Below are 18,927 nucleotides of genomic sequence, written 5' to 3' on the forward strand. Positions count from 1 at the left end.
CACAGACATAGCAGGCCAATCTTATGGGCACAGACATAGCAGGCCGATCTTATGGGCACAGACCTAGCAGGTCGATCCTATGGTCACCGACATAGCGGGCCGTTCTTATGGCACAGACATAGCAGGCCGTTCTTATAGGCGCAGACATAGCAGGCCGGTCTTATGGGCACAGACATAGCAGGCCGGTCTTATGGGCACAGACATAGCAGGCCATTCTTATGGGCACAGACATAGCAGGCCGTTCTTATGGGCACAGACATAGCAGGCCGTTCTTATGGGCACAGACATAGCAGGCCAGTCTTATGGGCACAGACATAGCCGGCCATTCTTATGGGCACCGACATAGCAGGCCGTTCTTATGGGCACAGACATAGCAGGCCAAGCCTGAATTGTGTATTATTGTTATATTATGATAACCTGTTATTCATATAGCGCTCTCCGATTCCGTAGCGCGTTACAATGGGTATGGAGTGAGCAATGGGGACCTCCGAGTTTCAGCAGAGGTCCCTAAAAAAAAAAAACAGATCCTCAGAGCATCCTGTGACATAGGACCTCTAGACGCCAACCCATAGGCAGCGTAACGCCGTATGAATAACCTGAACCGGGACTCGCAGTCCCTCAACGCCCAGCAGGCAAATAGTGGTATTCCATCCGTATGGGGTATAAGTGGAAGTTGTTCCAGTGATTACCATGTCCATGAATGTAAGATGCACTGAGCAATACTCTCCGTAAACTGCGAATTGGTATGCCCATGTTCACACAGATCTGTGGAAATTTCTTATCATATTATAGATTACCCTCATCATACCACCTGAAGGGTATTGAAACCATGGGCACGTCCAGGAGTAGGGCTAACGATAGCCAACTCAGTGAATTCCCCCGGGAAACTGGCCAAAAAATTATGGTAACAGCGTAGACTGGTCTCCCTTACCAGTTTGAGTCAGAGCCAGGTCTGTAAGCGAGAAAAATATGCCAGGGACAGAGAAATCATACCAGAGTAGTCTCACAGAGACTTCCAGCTGGGCAGAAAAAATATATACTGAGACGGAGATGAATCCTAGAGCTAACTGGCACTGTAAACACCCTGTACAGAGTCTGTGTAACTGAGTTCATATATATCTGCAACTCACAATAACCTGTGACGTATCCCATCAGGCACTCACAGAAACCTGTAGATATACACTGACAGTAAAACTCACAGCGATCCGTGACATACACCGTCAGCAAAACTCACATCGATCTGCGATGTACACAATCAACAGAAACACTCAGCAATCCGCGCTATACACCGACAACAAACCCACAGTAAACCGTGATACACACTGTCGGTAAAACTCACCGAATCTGTGATATACACTGTCCGCAGAGCAAACTAACATGTGATATCCACTGTCAGTAAAACTAATGTGTGATCTACACTGTCAGTAAACCAATATGTGATATACACTGTCAGTAAACTAACATGTGATATACGCTGTCAGTAAACTAATATGTGATATACGACGTCGGTAAAACTAATATGTGATATACATAGACAGCAAAGCAAAGCTAAAATGTGAGCTCCACTGTCAGAAAAACTAAATGTGATATACACTGTCAGTGAGACTAATGTGATATACGCTGTCGGAAAGCCTAATGTGATATACACCGTCAGAAAAACTAAAATGTGATATACACTATCAGAAAACTAAAATGTGATATACCCTGTCAGTAAAACTAATGTGTGACGTACACTGTCAGTAAAAACTAATGTGACATACACTGACAGCAAAACTAATATGTGAAAAACACTGGCAGAAAAACTATGTGCTATATGCTGTCAGTAAAAACTAATATGTGGTTGTCAGAGAAAAACCAGAGCAAGACAGAATATCCAATAAAAACTCACAATATACAATATATCTGAAGAAGTGAAAAATGCCCTAAGACACACAGTAATCTGTGAGATATATGCTGCAAATACCTAGTACATGGGAGGAAGGCATGGGATGCAGCACAGAGCCCTCCGTTCCACACAAAACGGAAGGCAATCCGCCGGGGAAAAAGCAGGGCAGCGGTAGCCGCGATCCGACCACCGTGGGCGGAGGAGAGGCCGCGGGTAGGTGCACACTCCTCCACCCGGTCGGCCGCCTGCGGCTCTGTGAAGAAGTTGAGCGCGGCGGTCGGCCATGTGGTGGACGGGGCGGCCACGTGTGTGAGTGGAACGGCCGGCGGGTACTCGCGTCCGACCGCGAGCACCTCGGTCGGCGGAATGGAACTAGGGGAACGGGGAAATCAGGGGGCAGCCAGAGGCTAGTCTCCTGAAACCCCTATACCGCGCAGGCAGCCCGCGGAAAATGGCGGGCAAAGAGAGTGGGCAGTGAGGGGAGGGAGGGAAGACATGCAAAACAGGGAAGACCCTCAAGAACTCCCCTAAAACTACCACATGGAAGGGAAGAAATCCCTAAGACGACAGGGGAAGCAAAGGCAAGGGAAGAAGAAATATATGAAAGCAGACAATGACACAAAAAATAACATAATATATAGAAGTACAGAACACATGGTACTAAATAAAGGTACAGATAACAAATAAGTAAATATACTAAGTAAATATACTAAGAAATCAAATATAAATCCTAATAAATCATAATACAACCCAAAGCCACCCACATAAGCAGGAGGCAGTGGTACTCTGACCTGTACTGATGCGGAGCAGCAAAGAAAGAGGAAATGATGCATGGGGAGGGGAGTTTTATAGTACCTAACTTTTTTCTGATTGGTTGTTTTTTCTGTGCTGCTGTGGAGTTCTAGTAAAGAGAGACTTAAGCAAATACGAAGCCTCCTGTCATGTTATAAAATTTGACTGGCAACCTCAGCAGCATAATATGTAGTATAAAAAGATCCCTTATTATTTATCTTATTGGCTTGTAGTTTTTCATATTTGTTTCATTAAGTTTAATGATTTTCGGTTTCAGACCAGAATTTTCATTTCGTGCATCCCTAGTTCTTTCCCAAAATGTAAGAAAGCGAATATACTAACACTACACCCTGATATATACACACTATACATGGATGAGTTGTGAACATTTTTCACACAGGGCGCCTAACTGCCAAAGGCCAGTCCTGCCCAAACCCTCCTTTGGAATCCGAATCACTCCCACACTCTAAAAAGTCACTTCAGAGAAAGTGTTGTATTTGCTAAAAGAAAGGAGTCCAGTTATTACTGCACATCTCTACCTGCCCTCTGCATAACTGTTTCAAAGACTACCATACAGAGCTGAACTATTGAATCACTCTGTATGGGACTGTTAGTTTGATTATTCTGGATTTCTGACCTAGCATTGTCCTGATTACTCTTTGTAAGCTGCCTGTTCTGACTTATTGGCTTGTTATGCCGACTGATTTTTGGATTCCCCTGATCTTGGTCTGTTCCTGTTTACCACCACTATAGTGCCTACAAGGTGGTGCAGAAGGGGTTAAAAACCACTTCTGTCACCTGGATCCAGCGCCGATGTCCCTAGGTGCTGGCTCGGGTCCGCCTGCTATGCTTTCCTACGGGGATTCCGGTGATGCTGAAACGTGAGGACATCAAGCGACCAAAAGTTGCCTAACAGCCCGGAAGTCCCTCTTGTGGCTGCCTGGTAGACAGTGTAAGTTACCCCACAAAGCTGTTAGTTGCAGTTTATAAAAATAAAAACTGCAATAATAAGCTTTGCATGGTTAAGGCTGCTGGGACACTGCACCCAGACAAGTGATAAAGTGGCTAGACCAATCATCTCAAAATACCCCATTTAGAATACTCTGGGTGATAGGTGATAATGGTCATCATTGCTTCACTGCTCGTATAATCATAAAATCTTTTTAATTTAGGCCATTAGTGTTTCATTTTGTGGATTAAGTGCATAATGCTTTTATGAAGTTAAACAACGGAATACCAAAATAATTATATTTTAGAATTCTTAAAAGTTGATCAAAGGCTCACTGGACATCTTAATAGGACTGCTTGGGTTTTGGTGGCATGATTGTCATATATTTAAGCTGCAGCTATAGCCGTTCTAATTCCTTGGATGGATTGTCTGCCTCCAGGAAATTCCAATTGTTGGAGGTGTAAAATGGAGGGTAAAAACTATTGGAGTCTATTGGTCACTATTATACTATTATATTTTATATTGTCAGTTAGTAACGTGATTAGCCTCTAAGGGGTTTAGAGGACAGTGTCTTCTAGAGGTTGTATGGAGTTTAACCCACACCACATATATATATATATATATATATATACATACAAGTTAGTGTGCAAGTTATTTAGACTTTTATAATTTTATAATTATCAATTGTGAACCTATCAGGTCCCAGTGCTTTTCCGTTTTTATTGCCCATACTAGCTCTTCCTCCCAAATGGGAGCATTAAGGACATTTCTTTATTCATTATTTAGTCTTGGAGGATTTGCTACCTTTGAGAGTTCCATTCCTCTCATAGAGTCATCTGTTTGAGAGGCAAAAGTAGCTGCACATATATTGACCAATGTATAGTGGGTATTGGCTAGGATGACGTCCCTTGTTATCTGGGATTTATTTGTAAATGATTAGGTAATTGATATATTAAGCAATATGGCTACCACTCTTGAAATGGAGCAATAAGGGCCCAAAACAAATGTGTGTATCCACCTTGCTTTAAGGATAGAGGTGAAGGTTTTTTTTTTTCCCTGTAGGATTACTGAAGAATGGCAACTTGTGGATTGTGCTTACAGAGTTACATTTGATTGGGATGTTAAAGGGACACTCTAGGCACCCAGACCACTTCTGCTCATTGGAGTGGTCTGGGTGCCAACTCCCACTACTCTTAACCCTGCAAGTGTAATTACTGCAGTTTTTTATAAAATGCAATAATTACCTTGCAGGGTTAACTCCACCTCTAGTGGCTGTCTATTAGACAGCCACTAGAGGGAACTTCCTGGTTTCTAGCACAGGAAACCTATGCTAGAGCATCGCTGGACGTCCTCACGATGTGTGAGGACCTCCAGCGTCGCTCAAAACCCCATAGGAAAGCATTGAAATGATTTTTCAATGCTTTCCTATGGGGAGACGTAATGCGCATGCGCGGCATTGTCGCGCATGCGCATTAGGTCCCCTCGGCCGGTGGGCAAGATCAGTCTCGCCCACCGGCCGACGCAATGGATAGGAGGAGCGTCGCAGAGACAGCGACAGCGACGAGGGACATCGCCGCTGCCTCAGGTAAGTCACTGAAAGGGTTTTTACCTTCAGTAACCGGGGATTGGGGGGTGGGAGGGAGAGGGACCCTCCAGTGCCAGGAAAACTGATTGTTTTCCTGGCACTGGAGTTTCCCTTTAAGCCTGTTTATATTCCATGATAGTAATTTTAGCCCATGGTAGGAAGCTGGTATTTTTGTTGGTGTTAAAAGGTCAATAGGATTAAAGTGTGAGACACACACGCGCACAGTTACAGGAAGACAGTCATATATTCACAGTCACAAGCAGAACATCACAGAAACAGTTATAGAGAGTCACACACATTTACAAGTGGATAGACACAGACAGTCACAGACACAGTTACAGATAGTCGCACACAGTTAAACAGTTACAAGCAGACAGTTACACAAACATTCACACACAAAGTTACAGGCAGACAGTCACAGAAACAGTCACACACATGCAGTTACAGGTAGACACACACACACATTTACAGACACTCACACACAGTTACAGGCAGAAAGTCACAGAAACAGTCACAGGCAATCAAACATAGTTGCAGACAGTCACGCACACAGTTGCAGGCAGTCACACAAAAAAGTTACAGACAGACAGTAACACACACAGGCAGACAGTCACAGACACAGTTACAGTGAACGGAGGAGTGGAGGCAGTGCAGTCCCTGGAGCCTTGTAGTTGGGAAAGTAACAGTAACACCGGGCAGCAGGTTCAGGTCGCATTTAGCCCCACCCTGCTGCCCATTTAGCTCTGCCCACCATGCATTCAGTTCCGTCACACATACCATTGACACCACCACCCTCTTACTTGCGATTGGCATTTGAAACTTTCCACTGCATTGCCAGCCCCTGTGTATTTTTAAACTTTTTAATTTGGGGGCTGGCCATTGCTAGTAGCCACAACACTTACCACAATACTTAACGCTTGCATCACCAAGAGTTTTTAACTATTTGTAAAATGGTCCGAATTTTAAAATCTGGGTCTAGATTTCAGCCGTCCAGATGAAATCCGTACCTTATTCAAACTCAAAAAATTTAGACATTGTTAAATATCATGTCACGATGTCCAGATTTTTACATTCCAAATGGCCCTGTTCAGCATCCAATGGTTTTATCCATTTCTGTTCAGGGCCACTTGTGTTTTAGTGAATAACCTTGATAGCTTTAATATTTCTCTCTCTTGTTCTCTTTTCTGATCAATGGAGGGGGTTCCCTGGTGTTTATTGTTGGGGTAGCAAAAGAGATGTTTATTAACCAGCCTCCCCTCCCCCCGTTACCCTTAGGCATGTCTCTGTAAATCAGAAAAGCATCGAGATTAAGGGCAAAAGCAGAATACCAGGACACAAAAACAATGACAGGACATCAAAACACTGCACTGCTTTGAGGTGATTGGGAGGTGTGCTGTCCTTTGCAATGGATGCTGTTCCTGTATACGTTTGTTTCATTAACACGGCCCATTGCAGTTAGCAGTTGCCACCACTGCCCTTCCTGCACAGCTTCCTTGCACGTCCTATAGTGTGGTGACAGCCACAATATGATATCACCCAGGTATACTACAAGGAGCACATGGGAGGAAGTAGACATGTGCAATTCGTTTCGGTCCGAATATAAATTCTGACGAAATTCGGACATTCGGGTACTTCCAAATGTCCGAATTGCCGAAATTACCGAAGTTCCGAAGTGTCAAGGTGCCAAAGTTCCGAAACACAGTATTGCCTAAGTACTAATATACTTACCCAGTGAAAGAAGAAGAATGTTACATTGTAAACTATTTTAAATAAAAAATATACAAACATAGCCAGGATTCAACTGTAAGCATTTGCAACACTTACAACAATCAAGTAACATACATTCATATAAAATGTAAGTTACTTAGCCACTCAATGTAATGACAGGAATGAATAAGTAGATAACTCCCTAATTCCCACGGTATTAGGGAGCTATCTACTGAAAGACCTAAATTGGTCTTTCAGACAAATTTACTAATACTAAGTAAAGATTACTTAGTATTAGTAAATTATGCCCCTACTCGCTATACCGCGAGTAGGGGCATGTCTATTAAACAGTAAGCAGCCTGTGGCTGCTCACTGTAAAAAAAAAAAAAAAAAGGTCCCCCTATTGCCCTCCCCCCCTGGCCCCCACCCCTGAGCGGTGGGTGGGGGCCCTAATGTAAAATAATGGGGAGGGGGACCATTGTCCTCCCCCCGGGCCCCCACCCCTGAGCGGCGGGTGGGGGCCCTAAATCTGAATAAGGGGGGGACCCAATGTCCTCCCCCCTGGCCTCCACCCTTGAGCGGTGGGTGGGGGCCCTAATGTAAAATAATGGGGGGGGACCTATTGTCCTCCCCCCGGGCCCCCACCCCTGAGTGGCGGGTGGGGGCCCTAAATCAGAATAAGGGGGGGGGTCCTAATGTCCTCCCCCCTGGCCTCCACCCCTGAGCAGTAAGTGGGGGCCCTAATGTAAAATAATGGGGGGGGGAACCTATTGTCCTCCCCCCGGCCCCCACCCCTGAGCGGTGGGTGGGGGCTGTAAATTAGAATAGGGGGGGGACCTAATGTCCTCCCCCCTGTCCCCCACCCCAGAGAGGTGGGTGGGGGCCCTAAATTATAATAAGGGGGAATTACCGTGGGAATTAGGGAGTTATCTACCAAGCGGCTGCAAGAGAAGTCCCGAGGTGCCGAAGTTGCCGAATTTCCGAAGTGCCGAATTGCCGAAGTCCAGAATTTCGAAAATCCCGAATTTCGGAATGCCGAACCGAACCGAAAATTTTCCCCATGCACATGCCTAGGAGGAAGAACACAGTCATCCCGGTGACAACCACTGGCCATCAGGGTTAGGTTCCACTCCTGTTCTCCCAGGGAAAGGTAGTGGGGCTGCGTGGATCTCTTAAAAGTAAATATCTATTTTAGGTGAGTGTAAGAATGTTTGAATGTCTGTGATTATGTGTGTTTAGTAGATAGCTCCATAATTTGGCATCCAGTGTTCAGGATGAAGTGGAGAGATCACTTCACTTGTCTTCCAAGTTGTCCTTCCTGGTCCAGTCTCCTTTACCTCTCTGCTCCTTCTCTTTACCTTTCTGCTCCATTTTGCTCTGCTCCTTCCTGCTCCTGCTGCTACCTTTTGCTTTCCTTAACCTCTCTGCTCTCTTTTAAAAAAAAAAAAAAAATCTTTATTTTTGAGTGCGTGAGTGAACAAAGCAGCTTACTCTGCCACAATAGCATTCGGAAGCATGGTCATAACACAGCAATTTTTAATTATGGCATTTACGTAGTGCACATATTTAGTATATAGATGTACAATCCAAGCGTGGACGCCTAAAGGTTACACATTAGAGTTGCACTTAAAACATAATACCATAGACTGGAGTAATAAACAGGCGAATGTCGCTATAGTATTATAGCGCCAACGTTAATATTAAACAAGATGTAAACAAGCTAGACAATTGATTTCAGGCAGAGATTCAATATTAAGTTTGAGCTTGTGCTAAGCAAGTTAATCCTGGCTAGACAGTTGAGGGAGTTGAGTGTGTGGTGCATCTAGTGGCCTGCGAGGAGCCGTGTAGTGCAGCGTAGGGGAGTGCAGGAGAACTGGCCTAGTGAACTGGTAATGCAAGGTGATTTACATGTGTGGTTGGTAAAGCTTGCTAGCTGGACATGAGATGACAATATCCTGCATGTAACGGTACTGCTGCCTGTGCAGGCGATTGGGAGACAAGTATACACTCAGTATGACTAAACACCGGCTAAGCATGTATTCCTAGTGCTGTTAAATAGCAAACATATCATGAGAGCGTAAAAGTAGTTAGAGGTAATCATACATTGCTTAGTTAGCTATTCCTCGCTGTCTAGATCACTAAAGCTGAATTTTGTCCAGAGTAGGAGATCTTAGCTGGTAAGATGAGTGTGAAAACATAATAAAAGGAAGGAACAATTCAGTACTTGCTTAGAATAATTGCTTGGCTGCCTGTAACACATATAGAGCATGCATGTCATGGACAAGCAGTGATACAGGAGCCGTCCCCAATACTTAGGTATTATAGTGTGGGGAAGTCCACTTTGCCGCCCGGGGTCAGTCAATGCCCGCAGTGGCGATCTGCTGGTGTGGTGTGCTGTAATCCGTCAAGGCAGCGACCGGAGCAGTGTCCTGAGAGTTATGTGTCAGCACCTCGCCGAAAGATCCTCTGGGCTGCTGCGGTAGATCGGCACATGGGGTGGAGAGGTGGAGGGTTATGGCTGCTCTGTCGCATCTTGGGTACCTTGCTTGGGTTGTAGCGGATCTGTGAGGTGTTCTCCCGGGGTGTCTGGTAAGCCTTTGCTTGGGCCCTGCTGGGTGGCCTCTGCGTTGCCGGCTGGCAGAGCCCTCTGTGCTGCTTGCCTGTTGTAACTGGTTGGGGCCGCATGTGCGGGCGACCTTGTGGTCGGTGAGGTCTCCGCCGAGCCGCCGTTCCAGTGTTTGCCCGCTTCCGCTGTGTTGTGGGTGCGTCTGGGTGACACAGCTGGCTGTGAGGGGGCGCAGGTTGTGGAGCCGCCGGTTTAGCCGGTGCCGGAGCAGGGAGTCGACTCTTCTCTTCCAGTCGCTCCCAGAATCGCCAGCATACGGCGTAAAATTTGGCCCGAAAGGTTGCTGCACAGTCACTAGTGTTGTGTTGCTCCGGGTGAGCTGCACCGCTGTTGGCCATCTTGGTTAGGCCACATGCGTCCCATTGGTTGGAGCGGTGCTCTCGAGCGACCCATGGGTGAGTGCTCCCAGTAGGCAGGCGGACCAGGATGACCCCCGCCAGTCCATGGGGGAGGGCAAGGGGGGGGAACAAGGGCCCGTATAATCAGAGGCTGTTGGTTGTGGCGGTGGGAGAGCGGCCGTCCCTCCCGCGCACGCCACGTGGGTAGGCCTCAGGCGCTTGTCTGGTGAGTAGATCTCATATTGGAGCTTAAGGGGTGTCATTTCGCTCCTTTTGATGTCCCCTCATGTTTGCTGGCCTTTATGGCACAATTAGTCGACGTTTGGGTTATGTGAGACTGATGGTTTTGAAGCGTGGTGCAGGAGCTCATGAGGCTAACGTCCTCTCAGCTCAATGGTCAGACCCCGCCCCCTCTATGCTCTCTTTTGTTCCATTCTGCTTCTTTCTGTTCCATCCTGCTCCCTTACCTTTCTGCTCCTTTCTGTTGGTTATTCTCATTCTCTGCACCGCAGGTGGGGGACTGAAGGAAGGGGTGATGTGCGGAGTGACGTCACCAGTGCAGTGTGCTCTCAGTGCAGCTAATTGGACCATTGTCAGCAGCTCATGAGGAGCGCAGGGCCAGACTGACCCACCAGGATACCGGGAAATTTCCCGGGCAGCCGTTGGCACCTGGAGCCGGGCACACAGATGTCTGTGCTGGCGGCTGCAGGGAGAGCTGTGCTGGCAGCCTCAGGGGGAGCTGTGCTGTCTATGCTCTGCTCCCCCGCCCTCGCGTGCTACTTAATGAGACCGGGGCCAGAATATGACGTCATATTCCGGCCTCGGTCTCATTAAGCTGCGCGCTGGGGAGCATAGACGGCACAGCTCCCCCTGCGGCCGCCAGCACAGCTCCCCCTGCGGCCACCAGCAAAGCTCCCCCTGCGGCCAACAGCACAGACAGCTGTCTGCCCTGCACGACCTCCTGGCTGGTCGCCCACAGGTAGCAATAATGTGTGTCTAATCTGTCAGCGTGAGTGTATGTGTGTGTGTCTGTGTCATGGTGTATGTGTCTGTGTAATGGTCTGTCTGTGTCATCGTCTGTGTCTGTCAAGATGTGTGTGTGTCTGTGCCATGGTGTGTGTGTGTGTCTGTTTTAAAAATAGTGTTTTTACTCACCTTTTTTTTTTCCCCACGCCGTGCTGGTCTCCCCTCGACTGGCCCTGCCTCTATGGCTGAGATCATCTAAATTGAATCAATGTATCTCTATGGGGAACGTTCAGCGCCTCCAGAGTATGGAGGCCCTAAATGTAGGTGCTGCACACTGTGCAGCACTGACACAGGAAGCACCTCTAGTGACCACCTGAGTGTCTGTCACTAGAGGTGTCACTAGGAAGCAATGTAAACACTGCCTTTTCTCTGAAAAGCCAGTGTTTACATTGAAAAGCCTGCAGGGACAGGCTATAGACACCAGAACCACTACATTAAGCTGTGTGTGTGTGTGCGCCTGCTAGTGAGTGAGCTTGCTTACATGTGTGTATGTGTGTGCCTGCTAGTGAGTGAGCTTGTGTTTTTATGTCAATGAGCTTATGTGTGTCAATGGGATTGTTTGTCTATGAGGCTGTGTATCATTGAGCTTGTGTGTCAGTGAGATTGTCTGTGTCTGCATGTGAGTATGCTTAATGTATAATTAAATGTTTTACTCTGAAAGGACCAATATTAGAAAAAGCAATATATATATTATATATATATATATATAAATATCTTAATCATCTGGGGTGGCAAGACATTGCCTTACATATTACATGCAACAATATATGGCGCAATGACCTATGGGGCCGGCACAGCTTTTTTTTTTCCAGGGCTGCTTTGTATTACCAGTCCGGCCCTGGAGGAGGGGATGCGGCATGTCATGGAACCCCTCTATCTCAGAAGCAGAGGAGTCTGCAGGCCTCCATCTTTTGCGAACACCAGAAAGTTAAGAGCGGGGCAGCGAGCGGCTCTCTAATTCAGTGGGGTGAACTCACGCCCCTGTTAGTATGAATAACAAAACATTTACGCATCCCGAGAAACTTTCTGACACATGAATGAAAACCAGGTAAAACCGGGACGTCTGGTAAACCTGTCCAGCACCGCTCTACAACTCCCGCTACACCCCCCCCCCCCCTTATTTCAGTATCAGGAAGCGCAGGGCTGCCGCGGATTCTCTGAGAATTGTAAGCTGACGCTCTAAACCAATCAATGACTTCTAATTCCCAAAACTGGATTTCTTTTGAGGACAGGTTTGTGAATGGGGAGTCACTGATTGGCTGAGAGCGTGAGCTGACCGCTCTCAGCAATCAGCAGCATCCCTGCGCATTGGCACGCCGCACTTACTGAAACTTAAATTTCAGATGCCGGATGCCGCGGGGTAGTGGAGATTGGCACTGGAGGCACTTACTGAAACTTACATTTCAGATGCCGGATGCCGCGGGGTAGTGGAGATTGGCACTGGAGGCAACTTTGGGGTTAAACCACTCGAGATGAAGGTAAGAGTGCCCTGGGTGCCTCCTGGCACCGTAACTTAATTTATATGAAGTTGTTATGATACCGGAGAAACTGACGGAAGCCAAGCACAGAGAGATGGACACAGGTTTCTTCAGGAAGGAAGAGATTCTTTATTGGATCACCGATCGGGACTCAGAGGGACTAATGTCACCAAAATACAGCAAGTTCTGAGCCCCGGACAATAGTGTAGGCTCCTTATATAGGCATATAACTCCTCCCATATTAAGCTCCACCCGCACATTCTCTCAACCAATCAACCCAAATAAGAATTAACTTCCTGTTTGACCGCATGGCTTGTCCAGCACAATGGAGGAGGGGAATACTATATCCTGTATTCTTGCACATGCTCCGTACACTACTGATCGTATCTTGCCTCGTGCATCCAACTGATCGATACGTCAGCATATGCACGTACACATGCCACGTGGTAATCTCGGCCTACTAAATTTATTTTTACCGAGATTCCACCACAGTTATGGTCCCTGGAGTGTGGTCAGGGGCGTTGCTGTTGCACAACAATTTTTAGTGAGTTCATGACTTTTGCAAAGGCAATCATTTTACTAAGAAATAAATATTTAAAACAAAATGACAGCACTGTTATTTAGCCTGCAACTTCCCAGACCCTGTCAGATACATGCAAGGGAGCACTCAATGAGCAAAGCCCAGCACTGCTAAATTCATAAAGCATGTGCTCTGATACTATCAGTATATGTCCCAGGCTCTTCTATGTGCTGGAAATACTTCATCTCCCAGCATGCCAATCTGCCAGTCTGTCATTCCTTTGAGCGTCAGCGCGCTTGCAAGTAAACTCCGCCCCATGGCACAAATCACTTCACCAGCACAGGACGCCACGCCCAGCCAAGGCCCCGCCCACAGATCGAAAGCCACCTAGCTCAATCGGTGGAGCCCCGCCCCCTGGTGAAGCCACGCCCATCACCGCAGGCCCGCCAGCCGCTCCCTGTCCTCGAGCTGTCAGAAGCCGAACCATGGCGCATCAGACCGGGATCCACGGTACAACCCGCTCTCTGTATCCTCTGCCCGCCATAGCTAGCTCAACATAGGGATAGAGATAGATTGCTGAACTGCTCTGCCAATAGCTAGATCTCCATCTATAGCTCTCTCTCTATATATACACAGCGCTATCCGTCTATACACAGCACCTATAGCATTATACACAGCGCCTATAGCTTTATACACAGCACTATCGGTCTATACACAGCGCCTATAGCATTATACACAGCGCTATCCGTCTATACACAGCGCCTATAGCTTTATACACAGCACTATCGGTCTATACACAGCGCCTATAGCATTATACACAGCGCTATCCGTCTATACACAGCGCCTATAGCATTATACACAGTGCTATCCGTCTATACACAGCATCTATAGCATTATACACAGCGCTATCCGTCTATACACAGCGCTATCCGTCTATACACAGAGCCTATAGCATTATACACAGCGCCTATAGCATAGCATTATACACAGCGCTATCAGTCTATACACAGCGCTATCCGTCTATACACAGCGCTATCCATCTATACACAGCGCTATCCGTCTATACACAGCGCCTATAGCATTATACACAGCGCTATCTGTCTATACACAGCGTCTATAGCATTATACACAGCGCTATCTGTCTATACACAGCGTCTATAGCATTATACACAGCGCTATCTGTCTATACACAGCATCTATAGCATTATACACAGCGCTATCTGTCTATACACAGCGTCTATAGCCTTATACACAGCGTCTATAGCATTATACACAGCGCTATCTGTCTATACACAGCGTCTATAGCATTATACACAGCGCTATCCGTCTATACACAGCGCCTATAGCATTATACACAGCGCTACCCATCTATACACAGCGTCTATAGCATTGTACACAGCGCTATCCATCTATACACAGCGCCTGTAGCTTTATACACAGCGATATCCGTCTATAGACAGCGCCTGTAGCTTTATACACAGCGCTATCCGTCTATACACAGCGCCTGTAGCATTATACACAGTGCTATCCGTCTATAGATAGCGCCTATAGCTTTATACACAGCGCTATCCGTCTATAGACAGTGCCTGTAGCTTTATACACAGCGCTATCCGTCTATACACAGTGCCTATAGCTTTATATACAGCGCCTATAGCTTTATACACAGCGCTATCCGTCTATAGACAGTGCCTGTAGCTTTATACACAGCGCCATCCGTCTATAGACAGCGCCTGTAGCTTTATACACAGTGCTATCCGTCTATAGACAGTGCCTGTAGCTTTATACACAGCGCTATCCGTCTATAGACAGCGCCTGTAGCTTTATAGACAGCGCCTGTAGCTTTATACACAGCGCTATCCGTCTATACACAGCGCCTGTAGCATTATACACAGTGCTATCCGTCTATAGATAGCGCTTATAGCTTTATACACAGCGCTATCCGTCTATAGACAGTGCCTGTAGCTTTATACACAGCGCTATCCGTCTATACACAGTGCCTATAGCTTTATATACAGCGCCTATAGCTTTATACACAGCGCTATCTGTCTATAGACAGTGCCTGTAGCTTTATACACAGCGCCATCCGTCTATAGACATCGCCTGTAGCTTTATACACAGCGATATCCGTCTATAGACAGCGCCTGTAGCTTTATACACAGCGCTATCCATCTATAGACAGCGCCTGTAGCTTTATACACAGCGCTATCCGTCTATAGACAGTGCCTGTAGCTTTATACACAGCGCCATCCGTCTATAGACAGTGCCTGTAGCTTTATACACAGCGCCATCCGTCTATAGACAGCGCCTGTAGCTTTATACACAGCGCTATCCGTCTATAGACAGTGCCTGTAGCTTTATACACAGTGCTATCCGTTTGTGATGTTTTGGTAGGTGTAGAGGGGAAGTTACCTGAAGCTGTCCCTCACAGCCTCCGTAGTCCTTGCTCTGCAAATTGTCTTCAGCTCCTGGTCAGTGCTATGCTCTTGTGCATGTTTAAGTGTACACCTCTGAGGTCTATGGAGGCCCACTGAAGACTCCATAGATTGATGTCTGAATCCCACAGCCATCAATCAATTGTGATGGCTGTGGGATTCACGTTTTGTCCCTAATATGTCTCATGGTATTTTAGATTTGCTTTTGAATTTAAGTGTAATCCCAAACCAGTCAGGATCAGTATTTCATAGTTTGTATTTTTTTGAAATACTGAAAAGTGAAAGGTCCACTCAAACACCTTTATCATCCCCCTGCAGTTTCATTGCTTAATTTTCTGCCATTTAGAAAATAAAAGGACATTCCAGACCCTCTAAAGCTCTTTAGCTTACTGGAAATCTTTGTGTGAAGAGTGTGTCCTCTTTTGTCATTTTACTAAAAGTGCAAATTTGATAAATTAACCTTGTTGCACCCACTCCGGTCTGTCAATCAATCAGACAACTGGTCCTGTAACATTCTGGTTGTTTAGTTCATTGGGGATAAACGCATGAGGCAGACACTGTTGCAGAGAGCACCTGCCTCGCAATGACCGCTCATTGAGTTACATTGGGAAGTATGTGATTGGACAGCCACAGAAAGTCCGGCCTGTGTAAGAAAGGTAGGGCATGCAAAGCCTTCTGACTGTAATTAAAAAAATATATATTGTTTTTTATTTATTATTTTTTCCATTTGGGCAGTAGTGTATTTTTAAATCACTTTGTTTATGCAGTCCTAGTAACACCTCCCCTGGAACTGCAATGTTTAAATTGCAGCACTAGGTGCAAAAGCGACACTGCACCCAGACCACTTCAATGAGCTGAAGTGGTCTGGGTGCCTACAGTGTTCCTTTAATTCAATGCATCTCTATGATGAGATGCTGATTTTCTTAAATTGGATAACATACAAGCCAGATGGTTAGAAAACTGCAAACCTATATCTGTAACCTCTGGAATAATGGTGGAAACGTTTTTGCAGGTCCCTGCAATTCAACAGGGTTACAAAGAAATTGATACAATAATGCCGTAGACCAGCGGTTCCCAAAGGGTGGGTCGCAGGGTGATTCCCAGTGGGTCGCGCTGACCCACACATCCAGGGCCGCTGGGGAGTCATTCAAGCAGACTGACACCAGGAGGGAGCCCGGCGGCTTGCCCTGTATGCCGCCGGGCTCCATCCAATCAGTCTGCCCAACACCTCCGGTCTGCAGCTCCGCCGGGTGCTGAGCTGCAGACCGTGTGATAGAAGTCCCGCGAGCACCCATAGCGTTACCATGGCAACACTCTGGGAGCTCGCGAGACTTTTATTACACTGTCTGCAGCTCTGCACCCGGCGGAGCTGCAGACCGGAGAGGTAACCCACCGGACCACCAGGGAGACACTGGACCACCAGGGAATTCAATGAATGTAGGACACAGCCCCCAGACACCCCCATGTCACCCCTTCACTCCCTGCCCCCCCATGTAACCCCTTCACTCCCTGCCCTCCCCCCCATGTAACTCCTTCACCCCCTGCCCTCCCCATGTAACCCCTTCACTCCCTGCCCTTCCCCCAATGTAACCCCTTCACTCCCTGCCCCCTCCCCCAATGTAACCCCTTCACTCCCTGCCCCCTCCCCAATGTAACCCCTTCACTCCCTGCCCTCCCCTATGTAACCCCTTCACTCCCTGCCCCCTCCCCCCAATGTAACCCCATCACTCCCTGCCTCCTCCCCCCAATGTAACCCCTTCACTCCCTGCCCCCTCCCCCAATGTAACCCCTTCACTCCCTGCCCTCCCCTATGTAACCCCTTCACTCCCTGCCCCCTCCCCCCAATGTAACCCCTTCACTCCCTGCCCTCCCCCATGTCTCCCTTTCACTCCCTGCCCTCCTCCAATGTAATCCCCTTCACTGATGATTGCCATGATGTACCAAATTTATGCATCTAAAGCTGATTGCTATAGTGTGCCAATTGTATGCATCTAAAGCTGACATAATGTTCCAATTGTATGCCTGTAAAGCTGATTGCTATGGTGTGCCAATTGTATGCCTGTAAAGCTGATTGCCACAGTGTGCCAATTGTATGCATCTAAAGCGTATTGCTATAGTGTGCCAATTGTATGCCTCTAAAACGGTTTGCCATAGTGTGCCAGTTTTATGCCTCTAAAAGTAATAGTCATGGTGTGCCAATTGTGTGCATCTAAAGCGGATTGCTATGGTGTGCAAATTGTATGCCTCTAAAGCTGATTGCCATGTCGTTCACTTTTTAAAATATGCATTAAAAGCAAGTGGGTCTCGAAAAATTACCGTTTTGAAAAGTGGGTCTCGGCCCATAAAAGTTTGGGAAGCCCTGCCGTAGACTACTCGTAATAACAAAAGTATATACTGTACTAATACAGAAGAAGCTGATGTCATGGTCCTGTGTGTTTACCTTTCTACCATAATGGTCATAAAACCTAACAATGTTTGTACAGTGAGGTGAACTTGTTCAAATGTTTCTCCAGCTAAGTGTAAGAACCATGCTTTTAGTCTTTACTTCCGGAGAGGGACAACAGGAAGTGAACAGTACAAATAAAAATAGCCCACCCCAAGTATGAAGACTTATGATTATCTGATTTTCTTACATGTAAAGTATACCTTTATTTTAGCAGCATTTTTATTTAAGATTTGATTTTCATACCAATGCAATGATATTCCTAAAAATCATCAAACGTTCTTTGTATTTACAACAGTGTGGTATATTGAACCTGCAAAGCTGAATTTGTCAGCTTGCTTGCAGCTTTTTCAATGCAGCAGCCCAGCCTTGTTATTAGCAGTGTGTCATGAACATACCCTTCCCCCCCTCCAGTTTGCTCTGATAGCATCACTCCCACTAGCCAGATCTGAGTGGGCTCAGATTTGTTGTTTAGAAAGCTATTTTCAGTTCTTGGGAATCTGAAAAGTGACAGAGCTGCTTTGTAAACCTGCTGTGTCTAAACCAGTGATGATTAACCTTGGCACACTGATGTAACAGAACTGTTTCCCATGGTCCTCAGTCAGTTAAAACATTTCTGGGACACTAATGCCATCATCGTTAGCCATCACTGGTCTAAAATCCCCAGTATCCCATGCCAGTGCTTGTAAAATCTCGTTTGATCATCCAACATGTCATATATTTTTTTGTGTCCTAACATTTTCCATAGCCCTATTCTTCATGTGGACATATAAATCGGTTTACCTTCCATATATTTCAATTTTCATGCTGATAGGCAATACATGAAGTGTTACTCTGTTATTATTATTATTGCCATTTATTTAGCTCCAACAGATTCCGTAGTGCTTTACAATATTATGAGAGGGGGGATTTAACTATAAATAGGACAATTACAAGAAAACTTACAGGAACGATAGGTTGAAGAGGACTTTGCTCAAACGAGCTGGAGTTGGGGTATAAAACACATTAGGACAGGAAATGGCAATCAAATAAGGTGGGAGTGAAGCAGAGCTGGGGGAGAGAATAGAGTGCTGCCATTTAAGAGAGAGCAAGAGACAGGTATGTGAGGTCTGTTGTATGTATAATGCACATGTAGGCGAAGGAAAA

At 46.4% G+C, this 18,927-nt stretch overlaps 1 protein-coding gene across 1 annotated transcript in view; it reads left to right on the forward strand.

The window, feature by feature from the left end:
* Nucleotides 1-13,315: 13,315 nt before the first annotated feature.
* The window catches only part of TWF2 (twinfilin actin binding protein 2), a 33,989-nt gene continuing 28,377 nt past the window's right edge, over nt 13,316-18,927 (forward strand). The window contains exon 1 of the mRNA XM_063426640.1: nt 13,316-13,416. Coding sequence (XP_063282710.1) covers nt 13,392-13,416 — 25 coding nt within the window. The 5' untranslated portion in view covers nt 13,316-13,391. The remainder of the gene's footprint in view (nt 13,417-18,927) is intronic.

Source organism: Pelobates fuscus, chromosome 7 (genome assembly GCF_036172605.1).
Source record: "Pelobates fuscus isolate aPelFus1 chromosome 7, aPelFus1.pri, whole genome shotgun sequence".
In the NCBI taxonomy this organism is placed as follows: Eukaryota; Metazoa; Chordata; class Amphibia; order Anura; family Pelobatidae; genus Pelobates; species Pelobates fuscus.